The 20,605-nt window shown below is 42.5% G+C and overlaps 1 protein-coding gene across 3 annotated transcripts in view; it reads left to right on the top strand.

Annotated features, from left to right (window-relative positions):
* Cmya5 (cardiomyopathy associated 5) overlaps nucleotides 1-20,605 on the top strand; it is a 99,007-nt gene that overhangs the window by 51,669 nt on the left and 26,733 nt on the right. For 2 of the 3 annotated variants that reach the window (XM_036207204.1, XM_036207203.1), the window contains 5 exons: nucleotides 3,014-3,109; nucleotides 5,432-5,665; nucleotides 7,244-7,266; nucleotides 12,706-12,824; nucleotides 17,985-18,134. In XM_036207204.1, the coding sequence (XP_036063097.1) occupies nucleotides 3,014-3,109; nucleotides 5,432-5,665; nucleotides 7,244-7,266; nucleotides 12,706-12,824; nucleotides 17,985-18,134 (622 nt within the window). Of the gene's footprint in view, nucleotides 1-3,013; nucleotides 3,110-5,431; nucleotides 5,666-7,243; nucleotides 7,267-12,705; nucleotides 12,825-17,984; nucleotides 18,135-20,605 lie in introns of those variants that run through there. The other variant, XM_036207205.1, reaches the window with a different exon arrangement.

Genomic DNA, 20,605 nt, shown 5'->3' with positions numbered 1-20,605 from the left:
GAGAAGCATGGAGTCTTGGAGCACCCACCTACCTCTCAATCACTTTCTATTTTTACACCTCTGTCCTACATATAGCATCCAGAATGATCTTAAAGTTAGCAAATAACAACAAAACTTGAGCACTTTCTCTGTGTGCCTGGCCTGTGTTGAGTTCTTGGTCTACAAAGGACATTTTAATTCTCATAGCTTCCCATCACAGTTTGCAGAAAATGGAATGGGCTCAGGGCGTTAGTGGTTTGCTGAGGTCGCAAGGGACGGCTACCCAGGTTGGCCTGACATTGGAGCTTCTGCTCTTGACTCTGGGTCCACACCCTTTGGCCCAGTGGTTCACACACGACCCTTCAGTGATGTTACTGTTAAATAATTGTCAGGATCATTAAACAGGATGAGTTTTAGAATCTGAGTATCTTTTTCCTATCAAATTAATTCCCTTTTATTTCTCTAGGGTGAAATTTCATTGACATTTTTCTGGTTAAAGTTTGGAGGAAGGGGCCAGGCCACCTCTTTTGTGAAATCTTACCTATCAGGTGCATTGACTCCACTGGAATGTGCCCCATTTTAGGATTACATTTTCTTTGAAGACTGACAGCTACTTGTCACTGTCTGCTCAGTTTTCCATACCTTTTTATTAATTATGTTTTGTTCCTATCTGAGTCTTGCCAAAATGTGGACAATTTTAAAAGTCCAAAAGCAATATTCTGATCTCTTCAGATAGTATAAATCTTTCATTTAAAAAAATAATTCAAAAGTAGGTTGATGGTGTCATCTTTAAAACAACATTTTAAAGTTTTTTTATTATTATTATTTTGTTTGTTTGATGTTCTCTAGAGAATGTTGGAAAGAGAAAAGTGAGAACCCATGACTAAAGCCAGGAATGCTTGCTTTTTTTTTTTCCATTAAGTTATCCATGAAAATTAAGAGTTGGAGGCAACTTTAAAAAAAAAAGAAAGAAAGAAAGAGAGAGAGAGAGAGAGAGAGAGAGAGAGAGAGAGAGACAGAGAGAGACAGAGAGAGAGACAGAGAGAGAGAGAGACAGAGAGAGAGAGACAGAGAGAGAGAGAGACAGAGACAGAGACAGAGACAGAGAGAGAGACAGAAAAAGATAAGCTGGGGCTAGAAAGATTACTCAGCAGTTATGAGCATTTGCTGCTCCAGAGAGGACCAGGGTTCAGTTTCCAGCACCCACATGGTGGCTCACAGCTATCCATAACTCCAGTTCCAGGGAACACAATACCCTCTTCTGATCAGGCAGACATGTGTGCACATACATACATGTAGGCAAAACATTCATATGCATAAACAAGGAAATATTTAAGGAAAAGGGGTATCACAAAAGCTGTAACTGGTAGATGGACTTGCTTGCCCCTTCTGAGACTGTTGGCTGTGGTTTCCTGAAGCCCCAGCTCTTCCTGCTTTGCCCATTCCCCATCATGGTGATTGTCTTTATTGATTTATCTGCATCCTTGACTCACTTCTTTCCCTTTTCATGGGGTTTATTGATCTCCTGTTCTACGTCAGGAAGGATGCCAGTCATTGGGAGTGAGAAGGAAAGAAAGAAAATGAAGAGATGGACTTAGCGGTTTCTCAGCTCAGTACTGGCTTTCGGGGGTACAGGATGCTGAGAGACTAAGCTTTGGGGAGTTCGGTGGTTGGGAGGAAGCGGGAGGGCCAGGGAAGATGTCTAAAAGCTGAAGCTTGGCTGAGCCTTGATGAGGTACAGATTGTGTTAGTTGATGGCAGAGAGGACGTTATAGAAATGGGAACTAGGGAAAACACATATGTGAGAAGTTACACAAAGGTGAAGCTTATGTCACAGGAGCCTAGGGGACTGGGAGGGGGCGCATTAGGGATTGAGACCTACAGGGAATTAGCGGCCTCTTGAAGAGGCTTCGTCAGGTAATATCACCGTCATTCTGGGGACAGTTGAAGCTCTTTTTCAGTTTTGTTTTTTATGTTTATCTGGCCAGAATGCTGCCAGGCTTAGAACAATGGTGGAAGTAAGGACCGCCCTCAACCACCACTCCATACATTTTCTACTTGGTTGCCGCTTACTGCAAGCCTTAACCCTTTCAAGATGGTTGGACTCTTGAGATTCAGTCGACAGTCCTCTGCAGCACTTGGTGTGCCGGGTGCTGAGCTGGGAGTACCCTGCTCACCCTCTCAGCTCTGCCAGGCACATTGAGGTTGTGTATGGTCACGTCAAGAAAGAATTGAGGCCACTTTAGCTGGAAGGCTGTGTGTCCCTTGCTTTTCTTGGTGCTATAAAAATACCTGATACCAGTGACTTAAGGAAGGAAGGGGGAGGGGTGCTATTTTGGTTTCAAATTCAAGGGTATAGTCCACCATGGAGAAGGCGAGGGTTAGAGGCAGTGGGTCATGTTGTGTCTACAGTCTATCTATAGGTGATTCTAGAGCTTATCAAACTGATAATCAACACTGCAGAGTTCTACTTCAGACTACAGAACTCCAGGCCTTATGAAGGTAATAATTTAAATCCAGAGTTTATTAAATAAGAACACCCAAGCATATGTGTGCTCACGTTCATGTAGAGGTTAGAGAAAAACCTCAAGTATTTTCTTCAGGCACTATCCACTTTATTTTTTTAAATTTAACAGGGTCTCTCACTTTCCTGGAACTCATCAATAGGCTAGGCTGGCTGGTTAGAGAGCCAGGGATCTGCCTGTCTCTGTCTCCCTATTTCTGGATCACAAGCAGGCACCGCCATGCTCAGTTGGTTTTACCCTGGTTCTGGGGCTCAAACTCATGTCCTTGGGCTTGCAAAGCAGGTGTTTGCCAACTGAGCTACTTCTCCAGCCCTGCAGAACTTGACTATTTGTCATACATAACTGTGTCCAATCCATTTAGGAGAAGCAGCGAAAATACCTAAAATTTGATTTGTTAGTGAGTATGGTATAGTAAATCTCTGCAAATATATTAAGGAAACCAGAAACCACTGATTGAAATGTGTCCCTCTGATGTTATACAGTAAAGACACTTTAATTCTTCCCTTCAGGTTCAATTAGGAGAATTTCTTGAAAACCTACAAGAAAAATCCTTGAGGATTGAAGCTTTTGTTAGTGAGATTGAATCCTTTTTTAATACCATTGAGGTAAGTTAGCATACTTCTTTCTCCTCTGTCCTGACTTATTCATTGTATCAACAGTAGACTATTTGGAACTGATTTGGTATGTGTATTCTAATGTGTACATATATGGTGTCTGTGTGTGTGTGTGTAATATGTGGTATGTGTGGTATATAGTGTATGTGTGGGGGTGTAGTATGTAGTATGTATGTGTGTGTGTGGTGTATAGTGTGTGTGCATGTGTAGTGTGTGGTGTATAGTGTGTGTGCATGTGTAGTGTGTGGTGTATAGTGTGTGTGCATGTGTGTAATATGTGGTATGTGTGGTATATAGTGTATGTATGGGGGTGTAGTATGTAGTATGTATGTGTGTGTGTGTGTGTGTGTGTGTGTGTGTGTATGTGTGTGTATGTTTTGCAGGATATTTGTTTACACTGTATGAAGATGTGTCATTGTGATTGGTTTAATTGGCTAAACAGCCAACAGCTAGACAGGAGAGGTTAGGCAGGATTTCTAGGCAGAGAGAGGAACTCAGGGGATGAATTTAGGTATGGGGATTAGCCAGTGAGACATGGAGAGAGTTGAATGTGCAGCATGGCAGAGGTAAAAAGTCATGTGGCAGGACGTAGATTAATAGACAGGGGTTGATTGAAGTTATAAGAGCTAGTGGGACAAGCCTAAGCTAAGGCCGAGCTTTTATAATTAATAATAAGTCTCTGTGTTATTATTTGGGGGCTGGTGGCCCAAATAATGTCCAACAAGAAAGACTAACTACATGTATGTGTGCGTGTGGTATAATATGTAGTGTGTATGAATGTGTGTGTGGTGTAGAGTGTGTGTTGCGTAGTATATAGCATATATCTATGTGTGTGATGTATAGTGTGTGTGTGTGTGTGTGTGTGTGTGTGTGTGTGTGTGTGTTTGGTTGACATTGTTGTTATCTTAATTCAAAGTGAATGTTCTTATAGTCTCCCTTCACTGTGAGCACTGAGACCCTTTCTGTTTAAGGATGAAGGATTTCCCCTAAAGATGCTTACTTCTTGGGTCCCTGGCATGCTAAGGCAGATGCTCTCTGAGAGTGAGGTGCTACTGCTCCATTTCATGGGTGAGAGACCGAGACTGATTCTTCTGCTCTGCTTATGCCTCTTACCTCTTGGCCTCCAGAAAGTGTTCTAGCCACTGACTTGAGTCTTCTGTTTGGGGCCATGGTGTCTCAGGGCACCGCTGAACGTGCACACTTCTGGCTGTTAGTTTCTGCTCCTCTACTGTGAAGAGAGTGGGTAGGAATGTTCTGTCCTTACCCAGAGGTGGCCCAGATACCCATAGCTGTCAATCAAAAGTGAAGAGGCCTCCAGGCCACTGCAGAAGCTGACTAACCAATCCCATTGGTGCATTGATCAGTGAACAGCTGCTTTATTGTCCCGTTGCCCAGTGAGTCTAGTGAGGATAGCTAACTGCCAGTTGTGTCCAAATGGACAGTAAAGTTCCTTCCCCTGTGGTAAAACTGCCCCTTCCAGGGGAATACTGGTGCAGAGAGGTGAAAACCTCCTAGGCCAGGATCCTCCCCAGATGTGATTTTCTTTTTTTCTTCTTAAATTTTGATATTTCTTTTCTTTCTTGATGGTACTCTTATAGTGAATTCCATTGCAAAGCTAATTAAAGCAAACAGATACATAAGCTAGAAGTTTAGACATGTTCTGAATTTTGACGCTTTGGCTGGAATGTCAGAGGCATTGTGGAATGTTAGTTGAAGATGTGTTTGTGCTGTGGAACATTTGTTGAATGATGTAAAGATATTTTGCACTCTTGTATGTTGCATTTAACTCTGTGAAGCTGTGTTATTTTGCCTGCCTAAAACACTGGATTGGTCTAATAAAGTGCTGAACGGCCAATAGCAAGGTAGGAGAAAGGATAGGCAGGGCTGGCAGGCAGAGAGAATAAACAGAAGGAGAAGAATGTAAAATGGAGGAGCAAGAAAAGAAGAAGGAGGTAGAAATCCAGGGGTCAGCCACCCAGCCACACAGCAAGCCATGGAGTAAGAAGTAAAGAAAGGTATAACAGAGAAAGATAAAAGGCAAGAGGCAAAAGGTAAACAGGATAATCTAAGCTAAAAAAAAAAAAAAAAAAAAAAAGAAAGAAAGAAAAAGCTGCCTAGAAATAAGCCAAGCATTCATAAGAAATAATAAGATTTCATGTGACTATTTGGGGACTGGGTGGCGGGCCCCCAAAGAGTAAAGAGTAAAAACAACCAAGTACACATGGGCCAGTTCTTTCAAAGGCAAAAAGATGAGGGGCAAACAAAGGTGTCACGTCTCTGTTCCTTAAGAAGTGTTCTATCCCCACCCTCCAGGAAAACTGCAGCAAAAATGAGAAACGGCTGGAAGGGCAGAATGAGGAGATGATGAAGAAGGTTTTGGCACAGTATGATGAGAAAGCCCAGAGCTTCGAGGAAGTGAAGAAGAAGAAGATGGAGTTCCTGCACGACCAGATGGTCCACTTTCTGCAGAGCATGGACACAGCCAAGGACACCTTGGAGACCATAGTGAGAGAAGCTGAGGAGCTGGATGAGACAGTGTTCCTGGCTGTAAGTAGCACAGGAAGCAGGCCTGATGCCTGGTGCCAATGTTGACACAAGTCTACTTTCAAAACTATTCCTAAGTTTGTTAATAAACTGGGTACAGAGGCACTACCCTGTAACACAGCACTTGGGAAGCTGGGGCAGCACAATCAGAGCTACAAGTCCTGTCTGTTCTATACCTAAAGACTCTGTTTTAAACAACAAACAAAGCAGTGGGCGGTGGTGGCACACACCTTTAATCCCAGCACTCAGGAGGCAGAGGCAGGGAGATCTCTGTGAGAGATCCATGGAAGGAGGCTAGCCTATCATCATGTTACAGAAGGCTGATCACTTTCTGAGACTGGAGAGCCCCTTCACAGCCTTATTTACGCCATGCTGTTCCTCTGAGGGCCAGCCCAGCCTCCTTTTGTCCAGCATCTTCATGCTGGTCCCTGTGCCTGTCCTATGAACTCTCTCATCTGAGGTGACCTCTCATATGAACCATTTCCTCTGCCCTTACCAAGCAGCTGACAGTAGCATTTTGGTTCCCTTTTTGATGTAGAAGGGAGACTTAATTGGGGGACCTTCCTCAAATAGGGATATTGTTAGAAGCAACTTCCTCATGACAGGATTCCTTAATTCAAACAGGGACTTGTGGAGAGCAATCTTCTTGTGGATGCACCTTAGTTTGCTCCTTGTAAATGCCTAGAATGATCCAGAAGATGCCCGTTCTCCACACACTCATGATTAACCAGGAGTAATACAGACGTTTTACCAGAGGACAGATACAAGCCTAATTGTCAAATAGGAAACCTCTGTCTGTGCGGAGAGGGAATCCCCTCCCCCTTCACAGTTCCCCATCTTCCTAGAACTCCCAGTGAGGTTGGAAGGTAGATTGAGGCAAAAATAGGCATTATGAAAGTTCATGATTGACCTCTGGAGACACCTCTAGCCAGGGAAAATTTAGATCAAGTGAATATGGCCATCCTCAAAGGAGAGTTTAAAACTGTTGTGTGGCTTTATGTTTAATTAAAACAAAGCCTTAATATTTTTAAATTAGGACCCTCTTATGAAGTATAACATTAATAAGGCACTCTGTGCTTAACCTTTGTTTATGAGAATATTTCTTTCTCTCTAGGAGAACAGATTAGGAAGGGAAAACATTTGTTTCTGTGTTTGGTGGTGGTATTATCCATTCTAGAAAAGTTGGAGAATATTGGAAATAGAGAGAGGATATCCTTCAAAGATAACTGCTGATCCCATGATATGTAAAGCCCACATGGAACAAATATTTTATTTTTTCCCTTGCTTCACAGAATTCTAAACTATTTGTTAATAAATAGACTACAACAGCTCACTGTCTACCTTGCCCATCAAAGAGAGCAATGCAAATGAAGGCCCCTCCCTCCTCCACACAACCCCCCCCCCACCACTTCCCTGCTATTCAACCTGAAGTCCCAAAGACAAATGGCCTCAGGGATGCCTAGGGGTAAAGATCATTTAGCTTGTTTGACCTTAATGCTCCTGGTTGCTTTTACTTTCTGTTGTTAATTAGTGTCTCTCTCTCTCTCTCTCTCTCCCCCCCCCCTTCTCTTCCAACCCAAGTCATTTGAGGAAATCAATGAAAGGTATATGCAACCTGGTGCAACATAACAAGGCTGAGGAGAGCATGGTGGAATGCTTGGGGATGGGGAGGATGAGCTGCCAATTACAAACACATCAAGGGAGCTGCTTGGTTTTCACTCTTAGATGTAGTGCTTTTAAATGTTAAATGACAGCTTCAGAAGAAAATTGCATGTGCTTTGGTTAAATAACAATTATCATAGTGTAGCTTTTTAACTGCTTTCCTGAGATGTAGCCTGTATTTCCAATCTAATCTCAACCATCTTTCCTGCGATAGAATAAAAAAAAAAATCTAAATGATTAGACTTATTGGTTAAATAAGAGCATCTCAAGCAATCATTCTTTGCTGCCGTGGACAGTTTTAGGACCTACGCTGCCCTGATGACGTGTTCACTCATTTTCTCTTCAGAAGGTAGTTCTGCACTTAGCCTTCTCTTTCAGCTCAGCTAATCTAATGAATCTTACGCTATTGATTGGGTTTTGTTTTGATGATGCTTTTAACTCTCCGTCTAAGAGATTTTTCATTCTTCTGAGAGGCCAAACATCAATGTCATTGGAAAGCGCTGTCCATGAAGACACACACCTCAGATTTCTGTCTTCCAGGTCGTCTACTTCTGTCATCCGAACACTGATCTCACCCCTTTTCCTTTGCCCCACAACAAGAACTTGAGACCTTTCCTGCTAGTTAAGCCTAAGGTCTTCCCACGTTAGTGGCAACTTAAAAGTCCATCTCTAAGTTGTAAATATTATCTTGGGCTTATTTCTACTGAAGTTCAATGCCAGAGAGTAAATAGCTGAGACTGAAATCAGAAATGTTTATCTGGGATGTATATTAAAAGGAGTTTGAATAGAAAACTTGATCTTTTTCAGATACCTGAAGCCACAGGAATGACTCTTATTTGCTTATAATATAGTACCAATATACTTTATAAGACCTATTTTTGTGTTAGTGTTGGTACTAGTTGACCAGAGTTTATAACGGTGGCTGTACTTGAGGAGTGTTAAAACCAGGGGTAATAGAGCACGCCTTTAATCCCAGTGATCCAGAGGTAGAAGCAGGCAGATCTCTGAGTTCAAAGCTGGCTGAGTCTACAAAGTGAGTTCCAGGAAAGCTAGAGTTACACAGAGAAACTCTGACTTGAAAAAACGAGAACAAAAACAACCAAACCAAACCAAACCAAACCTGCTGATGCTGTCTGATTCATATGCCCTCACATTGGGGCTTCGTTGGTTTGAAGTGTGGTCTGGGCATTTTCAAAGCTTCCTGGGTGATTGTGATGGACAGGCAGGCTTGAGAATCTCTGGGTGAAAGTCTCAGTCTGTCCTCAGGCCCAGCAGTTTCCAAAACTGACATTGCTTGAATCCTCTGGATAACTTGGTAATTTACATGTCATTTTAATTAATTTCTTTTTCATTCCCAATTGACAATGAATTCATCTTTACTACTGCTGCATATCACAAGGGAATACACTTGGGATAACCAATATTTTTTCTTTTATTATATTTTTATTATTTAAAATAACTTTTAAATGAAATTTAAATATATGTCAATCATATTCTTGCTCTCCCTCAAGTCGTTCCAGATCCTCTCCCCCTCCTTACTACCCATCTAAAAAAAAAAAAAATACCCCAACCAAACAAAAGCCCAATACAACAGCCCCCCAAACAAGGAAACAAAATAAAACAGCACCCAAACAGAAAGAACAACAAGACATAAAACACCAAACTGCAACCAAATAAAAGCACACATGAAAGGACAGTGGAGTCCATTATAGGTTGGTCAACTACCCTTCAACATGAGGCCTGTCTTGGAGTGGTGGACATACCCAGTGTCGCTCTGTAGGAGAAACGGATTTCCCCTCTCCTAGAAGGTCTAAGTGACAGTTCAGTTGTTAACCTTTCCCCTAGTGGCTAGGTTTTCATTCATTCCTTCATTTGTTTATTTAAAAAAAAAAAACTTCATCAAAGTTGGGCAGTTCAAATCAACAACAGGAGACAAGCCCAGGAGAAGGCATGAGAGTCAGAGACCTACTCATTTGCACACTCAGGGAACACACAAACACACTAGACTGGAAGCCATAAACATGCCCAGAGGACCTGGTGCAGACCCGTGCAGGCCCTGTGCATGCTGCCTCAGTCTCTGTGAGTTTGTATGAGCTTTTGCTTATATGTTGATTCAGAGGGCCTTGTTTCCTTGGTGTCTTCCATTCCCTCTGCTCTTAACTTTTTTGCCTTCTCTTCCTTGGGGTTCCCTGAGCTCTGGGGGGTTGGGGGGGAGGTGGAGGGTTTGGTGGAGACATTCCATTTAGGGCTGAGTGTTCCAAGGTCTCTCATTCTCTGCAAAATGTCTGGCTGTGGGTCTCTGTATTTTGTTTCCATCTGCTGTAGGAGGAAGCTTCTCTGATGATGGCTGAACAAGGCATTGATCTATTGGGATAGCAGAATATCATTAGGAGTCATTTTATTACTGCATTTTTCGTTTTGTTTTTTTTTTCTGTTTTTATACTAGCATTATTTGGTTTTATCCTAGGTCCCTGGGCTATCTAGTTACTGGTTCTTGGTCACCCAAGTAGTGTTGGGTATGGAGTGGACCTTAAGTCAAATCAGATATTGGTTGGTTACTCCCACAAGCTTTGTGCCACCATTGCCCTAGCATATCTTGTAGGCTGGACACCACTATGGATCAAAGGGTTTGTGGATTGTTTGGTGTTTATGCTTCTCTTTTGGTAGTACGCAAAGTACACACCTGTACCAAAACCACTGGAATGTAGGGGTGGAGAGTCTATGTAGGCATCAGTTTGACACCTCTATGTAGGCATCAGTTTGACACCTCTGTGTTCAATGAGTTGTGTAGGTGTTGGGGTAGCCAATATTTTTATGTAGTGAAATAAAGGACAACACAGCTCTTGGATTTGGTGAGAAATATGAGCAACTAAAGAAAGCTCTATAAATAGGAACATACACACACACACACACACACACACACACACACACACACACACACACACAACTGTACATCCTCAAGACAACTTCTCCTTCCTTTCTACAGGAAATGCTAAGTCTAGCTTATTTTCTTGTAGCTGTTTCTTCCTGCTTTCCCCTCACTTCATATTATATCTCTGAAGACAGTGCTTTTACATGAATTGGTTTTTCTCAGCACTGAAATTAAATTAAGGAATGCTGTCAAGCATATTTCGATCCAACATTTGCATATCATGAACAACACATTTTCTGCTTTATAAATGCTGTTCTGTTAAGGGGCTGCATTTCTTCCATGCTTTGTTCTTCTGGCTTATAAGAATAAACAGGAGAGTCTCAACCATTGTAGGACTGACTTGTAAAAAGATATCAGCTTGCTGTTAAAATTGAATGGGTTGGTGTACAAGAGAAAACTCAGATGTACTGTGGTATCTACAGACAGCCTCTGTAGAGTTTGTCAGTAAAATGCGTGGAGGAGAGAGAAGGCTAAGTGTGCATATTGGTCACATTTTTACCCTTATTTTTTATTTTTATTTTTTGGCATGGGTGTTTTGCCTGCATGTAGTTTGTGCATAACATGCATACCTGAACCCCAAGCTCAGAAGATGACGCAGGAATCCCCTGAAACTGGGTTGTGAGCCAACATGTGAGTGCTGGGAATTGAACCTGAGTCCTCTGCAAGAGTAACAAGTGCTCTTAATTGCTGAGCCATCTCTCCAAACCTGATCACCACTTAAAAAAATAATCATTCCTAGTTTATTTCCATATTCCTCACCCCCAAGGCTTTAATGTAGGCTTTTAATCTCCCCCTATCTAGATCAGTGTGGGGGTCTCCCAGCTCACTCCACTGCGTACCTTGTGTACTGGCTCTGATCTTTCCTCAGTAGCTAATCAGGGTTGTCTACATCTCCCTTATGCAAACAATCCTGTGACTGTCCTTATCTTAAGAGATAAAATAGAAATTTTCAGTGTGTGTGAAAGGCCCTTCATCAAGTCACAAAACACTGTCCCCTTTCCTATCTGTCTCTGTTCCCATGGTGTGCTCTGCTCTCTGGTGAGCCACATTCCTTGGCATCTCTGGTTGGTGCCCATGACATTTTACTGTCTGCAATCCCTTTACTCTCTTTGTTGCCTCAGAAATTCCTGCTCATTTTTTTAATACCCCAAAGTCCTCACTGAAGCATTTTCCCCCAAATCAAATAGCAGTGAATTTCATCATGTTTAACAATAGTAAGCATAGAAGGGACTCTTTAAATATTTCATGAACTCTCCCTCTTATTGTAATTCTAGATTTACTGTGCCTGAGAACCTGATTTCTACACAGATTAAACCATTGGCCTATGATTAAATCAAGATATATTTACTAAGTGAGGCATTGCAGTACAATAATGAATAAGGCAGTCTTTTCCTCCTTGCAAATTATATTTTGGTGAAGTTGGCAGTTGAACACACTAGGCCTTGATAACTACTACCAGGAAATGAACCCACAGGGAACAGGCTGCAGTAAGGTTGGCGGGGACAGGCCCTGCCCAGTTCACAACCTCTCTCCACATCGCTGACACCTGAACAGAACTGAGCTAAGTGAAGGAAGGCTCTGTGCCAGCATATTTGGGAGGAGAGAGTACCAAGAGCCGGTACAAAGGCCTCAGGGTGGCTCTGGTGGTGCAAAACCAAGAGTCCAGAGAAGGAAGCCAGTGAAGTTCCTCCAAGTTGACTTCCTTGCCAGAAGAGTGTTCCAGGCCTGTGTGAGTGCCAAACAAGGAGCCCTGGCTGGCTCTGAGGCCCCTCTGGCTAAGAACAGGTCATTTTGTAAACCCCGCTCCTGTCTTTCCCTTCAGAGTGAACCCCTTTCTGTTCTTCCTGTATCCATGCTTCTATGTCAAGCCTCATTCCAAACGCTCAGTGTTAGTGCGAGTGGGCACCCCCTTGAGACAGGCTTGGGTCTACAGAACCCATCCCTTTGGAAGCTGAGCTTGTCTTCTAAGACGCCTGGCCTTGCTTTCACTAGACTCCCAGGCCCTAGAAGAGAGCCTGGCACATAGTAGGTGAGTATTATTTTTAGTATGATTGGAAGTTTGGTGTTGAGGGTTGAGAACAGCCAATAAGCATGGAAATTTCCAGACTGGCTCAGGATCTGTCCTTTAGGAACTAAAATAATCACGGATGTGAAGCAATGTTCAGGACTCATTTATTAGAAATGAATCCAAGGCTAGATGAACCGGAAGTTTTCAAATTTGAGAGCCTGGAGATGAGACTTCTGGTATCACCAGGTGTGTAAGGAGTCCAAGAATACATGGATTTTAGATGTGCATTTCCCGATGCTTTTGGATGCCTGGGGTGGGGTGGGGGGGGGGGAACTTTGCTTCATACGAACCACCATTGCTCACACCAGCTTCGAGCCAAATAGGAAGACCTCTTTGGTTGTTCATGTTTTCCCGACTTAGTGGAGTTCTGTTCCCTTTCAGGCTGCTTTCCGCCATGGATCGCACAGCTTCCTTAGAGAACATGCCGGCCGCCTTCTCCCTCTTTGAGCACTATGATGACAGCTCGGCGCGAAGTGACCAGATGTTGAAACAAGTGGCTGGTGAGCATTTTAATATATCGTTTACCTCGACGGAGCTTGGCAGGTCCTGCTTGCCTGTTTTGTCAAGTTTCTCTAACTGGGTGAAGATGTGTGTGGGCTGTAAAGGTTTACAGTGAGACTCTGAGATAATGCAGGGGCCAGCCGCTCGTCTCTGGGATGCCGTGCTTTTCCCTTGGAAGCTCGTGACTCTCCGAAGAGGAGACACGAAATGAATGGAACTGAAAGGTCCCCTCTCCTTTTATTCTATTTGTTTTTTTAAACTAGAACTTCTCTCCCTCTGTGTAAGAGAATTGCTTCACCCTAGCGACCCAGCAGATAAGTAAAAAGGAATAAAATACTTCCACATGTGGTGAACGAATTTTACCTTATAAGTAGTTTTCCCCTCTTCAACTCAGTTCCTTCCTTCTCTTCTTTATTTACTCCCCCCCCCCCAAACCAAACAGATTAGCTTCCAGAACTCACAGCTCAGCATCATGGTCTGTAGCCAGGAGCTTCCCACTCAGCTGTCAGAGCATTCTGCCAGCTTTTCAAATTATTTTTTAATGTTCTATTTTAGCAAACAAGGCAATGCAGCATTGAAATGCTCAAAGCTGCTGTTTTCCTGGTTACTGAGTTCTGCTTACTGTACAGAGTGCTCAGATGTCCTCATCAAGAGGTGCCTTTGTCAAATCTACCTCACAGACAGCCGTTGTGTTTAAAACCCACATTTCTGTAGACACAGTTCTAGTCTAGGGACCAGCCAGAAGCTGGCACATCTTTTAAAGAGACAGCCTCCCTCCAAAAACACACCCTGCAAAATACTCAAGCCCCAACGCCTTTAATGAAGCAGGCAATTCAGTCATCTACCCTAATGAATTTTCTTCAGAGCTGTCCCACACAGAAGGGTGTTTGCATATGTCTTTGGGCGCATTAAACCAGAGCAGCAGCCACAAACTAAGATGCTGATGAATAGAGCAGCCATCGTCTTCAGGCTTTGTCGCACACAGCTGCCTGTTTACAAGAATAGAGTTTTGAGTGCCTGATGCTCAATAGGAGGGCTTCTTCTATAATTTAGAGGCCACAGAATGACACTCGCAGACTGTTAACCATTACCCCAGGAAGTGTGTATAGTCTTAGAGGTGTGAAGCACTGTGGGAAAGACCCCTACAAAGGACCCAAGCCGCTCTGTATCAGCTTTGTGGAGGATGCAGCCCAGGGCCGATGTATTTTGTTCTGTGACCAATGAAACCACTCAGATACAAGGCCCCTGAGGACCTGGCTCCTGCTGACTTACACAGGATGCCAGCTCCTGCTATGAGAAGCAGTGGCACCTGCCTTTTATTCAGACCCCACAGAGGCTGGGCACCAGTGAAACATACTCACTCCCACATCAACCCCAGGAGGAAGGGTTAGTTATTATCCACATTGACAGGTGTGGAGACAGCACAGCAAAACATCATGTTGCTAAGGACCACACAGCTGGTTAGAGATGCGGGGGATCTGGCCTCAGAGTTTTTGTACCTTATCCACTGCCCCCAAGGCAAGGAAAGAAGAAAAATACCCATGGAGTGATAGCTAGGTCTCTGTGACTCTGGATCTTAGATTTGTTTTAAATTTTAAATTTAATTGTATTAAGATACATTTATAATTTATCATGTTAGGGCTCAGCAGTAAAGATCTCACACTCCTCTTGCAGAGGACCTGAGTTCCGTTCTCAGCTTCTACAGTAGGTAGCTCACCACTGCATGTAACTCCAGCGTCAGAGAATCTGAGGCTCTCTTTTATACTCCAGGGGCACCAGCTCTCATATATACATGTGCCCCTATAGGAACATGTATACCATAATTAAAAAGAAAATAAATCTTTAAAAAATAATTTACCATATTTTTACTAATTTTTATTTTACTTTTAATTTTATTATTTACTTTGGTCTCATTATTAAGCCCTGGCTGGCCTGGCACTCAACCAGGTTAGCCTAGAATTCAGAGATCTGCCTATCTCTACCTACCTGCAGCTGGGATTAAAGGTGTGTACAACCACACCTGGCATTTCAACTCTCTTTAGTTGTATATAACCGTAGCACGAAGTACGCTCATAGTCTTGACAACTATTACTACTGTAGATCCCCAGAATTTCATCTTGCAACACTGAATCTCTGTGTCCATTAAACACCAACTCCCTCTTCCTCTAGACTCCAGGAATTGACACCCCTCTTCTCTGAGTTCGATGACTGCAATGTGCTGAATAAAAGATCATATCTCTTTGTAACTGGCTTATTCCACTTAGCATATTTTTCTGCATGTTCACTCATGTTTGCAACACCTTTCGTAATTTTGGTGTTTAAGACTTACTATATGCCTATGCCATGTGTTTTATCCATCCATCCATCATCCATCCATCCATCCATCCATCCATCCATCCATCCATCCACTCATCCATCCACTCATCCATCTATCCATCTATCCATCATCCACCTATCCATCTATCAATCATCCAACCATTCATCCATCATCCATCCATCCATCATCCATACATCCATTATCCATCTATTCATCCATCATCCATCCACTTCATCCATCTACCCATCCATCCACCCATCTATCCATCCATCCATCTACTCCATCCATCCATCCATCCATCATCCATCCATCTGTCATCCATCTATCCATCCATCCATTATGTATCCATCATCCATCCATGGATGGACACTTGGGTTGTTTTCAACTGTTGGCTATTGTGACTGATGCTGCTTTCCTGGAGACTTGTGTTCATTTTTTTAGAGAAAGTATTTCACTATGTAACCCAAGTTGGCATCAGACTCATGTTCCTTCTGCATCAGCTTTCTGAGTGCATGCATGATACTATGACTGTATCTCCTGTGGAAATTTTGAAAGCCAGGTTGAGTGGAATCTACATTCAGCCCCAGGCACTGAAATCCAAGCAGATTAATGTTTAGCTCCATGAGTGTGAAAACTCTCTACAGGCACATTCAGTCAGTCAGAGGGGCTCTACAGGATGCTTCCTCTTCCTGCACCTGAGCTCCTGGCAAAGAAGCCCCAAGATTCCCTTTGTATTTTTTGACATCACACTTATTCAAGTTTACTCCTGAAAAGCTTAAGCAGAATTACTAACATGTAAAATCTGGGTTTCAGTGTTCTGCCAAATATGAATTATAAATGTAGTCATGATTATTATATCGTGTCTCTGGGATATTCTTCTTCCCCTCTGGAGCATTTTCAAGAGAAAACGCATTTCCTGTTTGGAGAAAAGAATATTTTAATTTTAATTCTTTGGGTGGAGGGGCATATGTGGAAACAAAATTACTTCTAGCCTACAACGTGCTTTGCTTAATTCCCTACAATGGCTATACCTTGAAATTAGGTGATGGGACAGGGTTGGCTATCAGTTTTGAGGTTTGCTAAGCTGTGCTAGAGAGAAAAGGATATAGAAAGATGTTGTCATTTTTACAAGATTAGCTCCAGCTCCATGTATAATTTGTAGTGGGAAGAAGATCATTCACATTGTTCATGTTCCAAGCTCTCCACACCGCTTCAAAGAAAACTAATAATAGTTGAAGTGTTTTGTTTGGCTCTTCCATAAACCTGGGTAACATGAAAACATACTGGATCATCTCTCTTTGGATAGATACCTTTAGAGTGTAGCTCTGACTCTCTGTTTGAAGATACAGCTATCAGTCTTTGGGGAAGGGACAGGGCAGGCAGGTATCTGCCTTCCCATGCAGCCTGCTCAGCATGTCCTGTCTCTGTCACCTCAGTGGCCTACCAGGTCCTGGGACTTTGGTTCAGCCTTCACTGTCAGGAGTTCCCTGCTCCCTTCTCCATTTTCTGAGTTCCTGCCAAGGCTGTCTTGCTGTCTGGATGCTGCCTCCCAACCAGGCACATTTATTAAACTCTTTATACACATTGTCTTGCTTCATGCAACAATCCTAGGATGTAATGGTATTAGTCATTCGTTTTTAAAAAGTGGAGAACTGAGGCTAATATATTGCAGATAGCTGGGGGTCTTATATTTAGCCTGAAGCCAGCCTTTGTTCTGAAGCCTATGAACTTGATTATTCTCCTAGTCCACTCCTTATATTTTTTATAATTGCATTATTTCTCTACCTCTTTATCTTTATTGAATCATTTCAATTTGTTTTTTATTCTAGTCTTCAAATCCATTTATTTTGTTTCGCCTTTTGACCTTATTGCTAAACTAACCTTTGTTTCCTTTTCCGAGTGTCAACTTATAAATTTGGCCTACATTATTCCAATAACCTCATCTCTTAGGAAATTGTTGGCCAGAAAGATACATGCACAAATTTTAAAAGTATGACATCTTTTCAACTATGAGAATAACCTTTTGCTTTGATGTATAAAATATGTTCAATGATCATGTGTAATAAGCTCAGAAAGATAATTGCACAGAGATTGGTTTATATGGCATTAATGTTCAATATACATAATTATAAGTTTCAAAAATCTCCAGTAAAACACTCGAGAATATTGTTGTCTTTAAAATTCAGAGCCACGTAATTACATTAGGCATCTAAATATTTATGTGTAATTCCATCAAGAGGTTACTTCTGCCCCCTGTCAATTTTTAAATTTTAATTTTAAAAATCGGTAGAGATACCATGTTAGAAAGAGAAGATGGATTGTAGCTTTAAAAATTCTAGTCTAAAATTTAAGGCAAGTTCCCCTTCACCTTGAACATACTATAACAATGTCTGAAAAAGACTCACTGCTTTTTATTGTTATAAACTGTGCCAATATAGAACAGTATAGCATTTCTGTTCTTAAAAAAGGCTTATTTAGGGGGATTTTAAGAAGTAAAACTGAGTTATTGGATAATCCATTAGTCACTGTAGTGGATTTCACTAAGTAGAAGACTACAAAATAGTCTTATGTAGTTAGGGGCATACTTTTGTTCATTTCTATTGTGCTTACGCACTTACAGAAGTGCCTGGGAAGCATTCTGGAGGGATGCACGCTCAGTCCTAACAGTGTGACTGTATCCGAGGAATGACGCTGGGCTGTGTGCTGGAAACAGTGACCCTCCTACTTTTATCATATAGATTTCTATATTGTTGGACTTTTAACAATGTGTTACACATATTTTGAACAAAACAACTGATCAATAAAATGACATTAGTCGTAGTGAATTGGGCTTCTGTTCCAGTTCCACAGCCTCCCAGACTAGAACCCCAGGAACCCAATTCTGCCACCAGCACAACAATTGCGGTGTACTGGAGCATGAACAAGGAGGACGTTGTGGACTCATTCCAGGTGTACTGCGTGGAAGAGCCCCAAGATGACCAGGAAGTAAATGGTAAGATTGCTACTCATTGATAGGTGCAGGCCTGGGTTTCTGCATCTCACTGTGAAGTACTTGAGTAATACACAGTAGATATGCATATAATTTATGCAATATACATATTGAAATGTGTGTATTTCCACAAAGCATTTATAGCCACTTACAAAACAAGAATGATAACAAGCCGGGTGGTGGTGGTGGTGGTGGTGGCGGCAGTGGTGGCGGTGGCGGCTGGGGGCGGCGGTGCACGCCTTTAATCCCAGCACTTGGGAGGCAGAGCCTGGAGGATCTCTGTGAGTTCAAGGCCAGCCTGGTGTACAAAGCGAGATCCAGGACAGGCATCAAAACTACACAGAGAAACCTTGTCTTGAACCCGCCCCCCAAAAGAATGATAACAAAATCCCTCAACAACCACATGATAAAATATTTAGCAGAAAGAACAATTTAGAAAATGATATCAGGAAGAAGCATATAAACATCATCATAATGGTAATATGAACATTATAATTAGGATTCAGATTCAGGTCAGACTTTGAGCTCTCAAAATGACAGGATCCAAAGTTTCAGAGGGAATGGAGGTTTAGCCAGTGCTGAAGTCTGATGGGTAGCATGATGTGTCCTGCTCTGTAGAGGGGAAATGAGCTGTCCACAGGCCAGTGTCCTCCGCAACAAGTTTAATGCAAACACAGCACTAGATGTCAGGTTTGCAGGTTCAAAGAAGCCTGTAGGGTTAATTCATGTTCACAGTCCTCAAGGCATGCATCTAGATATGGTACAGTCATCCAGGGGCCCAAAGTAGTGGGTAGATAGAAGTGTGGTAAGCAGATGGCAGGCCTTACAATGGAGCTTTTGGGAAGATCTCTCTGCTCAGAACTTCTGATAAGACCGAAGAGCCAGGCAGCTTGAGGCTGTACTTCCTGATGAATCAGTGCAGGAAATGCTGGCATTCTGTGTCGCTTGTTGAAGACAGACCCACACACTTGGGAAATTGGATGAGCATGTGGCAGCATCAACATCCCATTACAAACTCAGGAGTTTATAATGAGGAAAGAACTGTAGACTATTTAACTCTGCTGGAGACTTCAAAATAACTTGTTTGTTTGTTTGTTTTTGAGACAAGGTTTCTCATATAGTTTTGGTGCTTGTCCTGGATCTTGCTCTGTAGACCAGGCTGGCCTCGAACTCACAGAGATCTGCCTGGCTCTGCCTCCCGAGCGCTGGGATTAAAGGTGTGCACCACTGCCGCCTGGCTCAAAATCACTTTTAAAAGTTAATTATTTTTTCTTAAAGACAGGGTTTCACATATCCCAGACTGTCCTAGAGTTGGCTGTAGGTGAGGATGACCTGGAACTTGGAAAAGAGGCAGCCAGAGTCTTAAGTTTCTTTTGGGAAACAATCCAGGTTCTTAACTAGAGGTATTTTGAGATGGTGACATTCTGGGGCAACACAGAAGGATAACTAATGTTATCATATGCTAACTTCAGGGAGAAAACTATTCTTTAAAGAAAGAGAGCATTTCCGTAAAAATAATCAAATTGGTCTAAAGTGTAAGGTATCACTAGATGTGGTAGGTAGCTTGTACCTGTAACTCTAGACTCCAGAGGTGGAGGCAGGAGAATGGTGTATTCATGCCAGTCTAGGCTCTAGGGGAGACCCCTGCCTCAAAAAGCCCCAAACCCCAAACAAATAAAAAGCCAAATGGGTAGGCATTCATAATAGTATTTAATAATACTTGCTATAAAATATTTAAAGTAACACCATTTAAGAAACTTTAAACTGAAAAAAAAGTCTTGATTGAACCAATTTCAACGTCTCATAATAGCTCATTATCCTATCAAATTTAAATATTTCCCCATATAAGTAGAGATATATGGTTAAAAGGATTCTGAAATGTGGGGTGTGGAAGAAGGCCTGGATGAATATGTAAGGAAAGAATAAAGTCCTGAGTGAGTGTGTGTTCTTGACAACTGTGCCAAGGACCCCAATGCCTCAGACTTATGGGAATGGCAAAGCCAGGCAAGGCTCAGAAGGGCGGAAAAGCCTTCCTCTGATCCAAGTATGAGTGTTTAGGAATGATTAACCAGTGTACACAGAAACTATCAATTCTAGCTTTCTCCTTCCTGATGTTTACAGCCTGAGACTGCTCCCCTATAAAGACCTACCAAGATTGGCTAAACCTACCTCCACGTTCAGCTGTGTGCTGTAACCCCGCCTCCTTTGTCAGATGTGTGATGTAACCCCGCCTTCATATTCAGCTCTATGCTATAAACCCGCCTCCATGCTCAGTTGTATGTTATAACTATGCCTCCATGCTCAGCTGTATGCTAAAACCCCGCCTCCATATTCAGCTCTATGCTATAAACCCGCTTCCATGCTCAGCTGTGTGCTGTAACCCCGCCTCCTTGTTTAGCTGTGTGTTATAACTACGCCTCCTTGTTCAGCTGTGTGCTATAACCCCACCTCCTTGTTCAGCTGTGTGCTGTAAC

This window comes from Onychomys torridus, chromosome 15 (genome assembly GCF_903995425.1).
Source record: "Onychomys torridus chromosome 15, mOncTor1.1, whole genome shotgun sequence".
NCBI classification, from domain to species: Eukaryota; Metazoa; Chordata; class Mammalia; order Rodentia; family Cricetidae; genus Onychomys; species Onychomys torridus.
The sequence above is the reverse complement of the archived record's forward strand: the minus strand, read 5'-3'. Positions and strand labels throughout refer to the sequence as shown.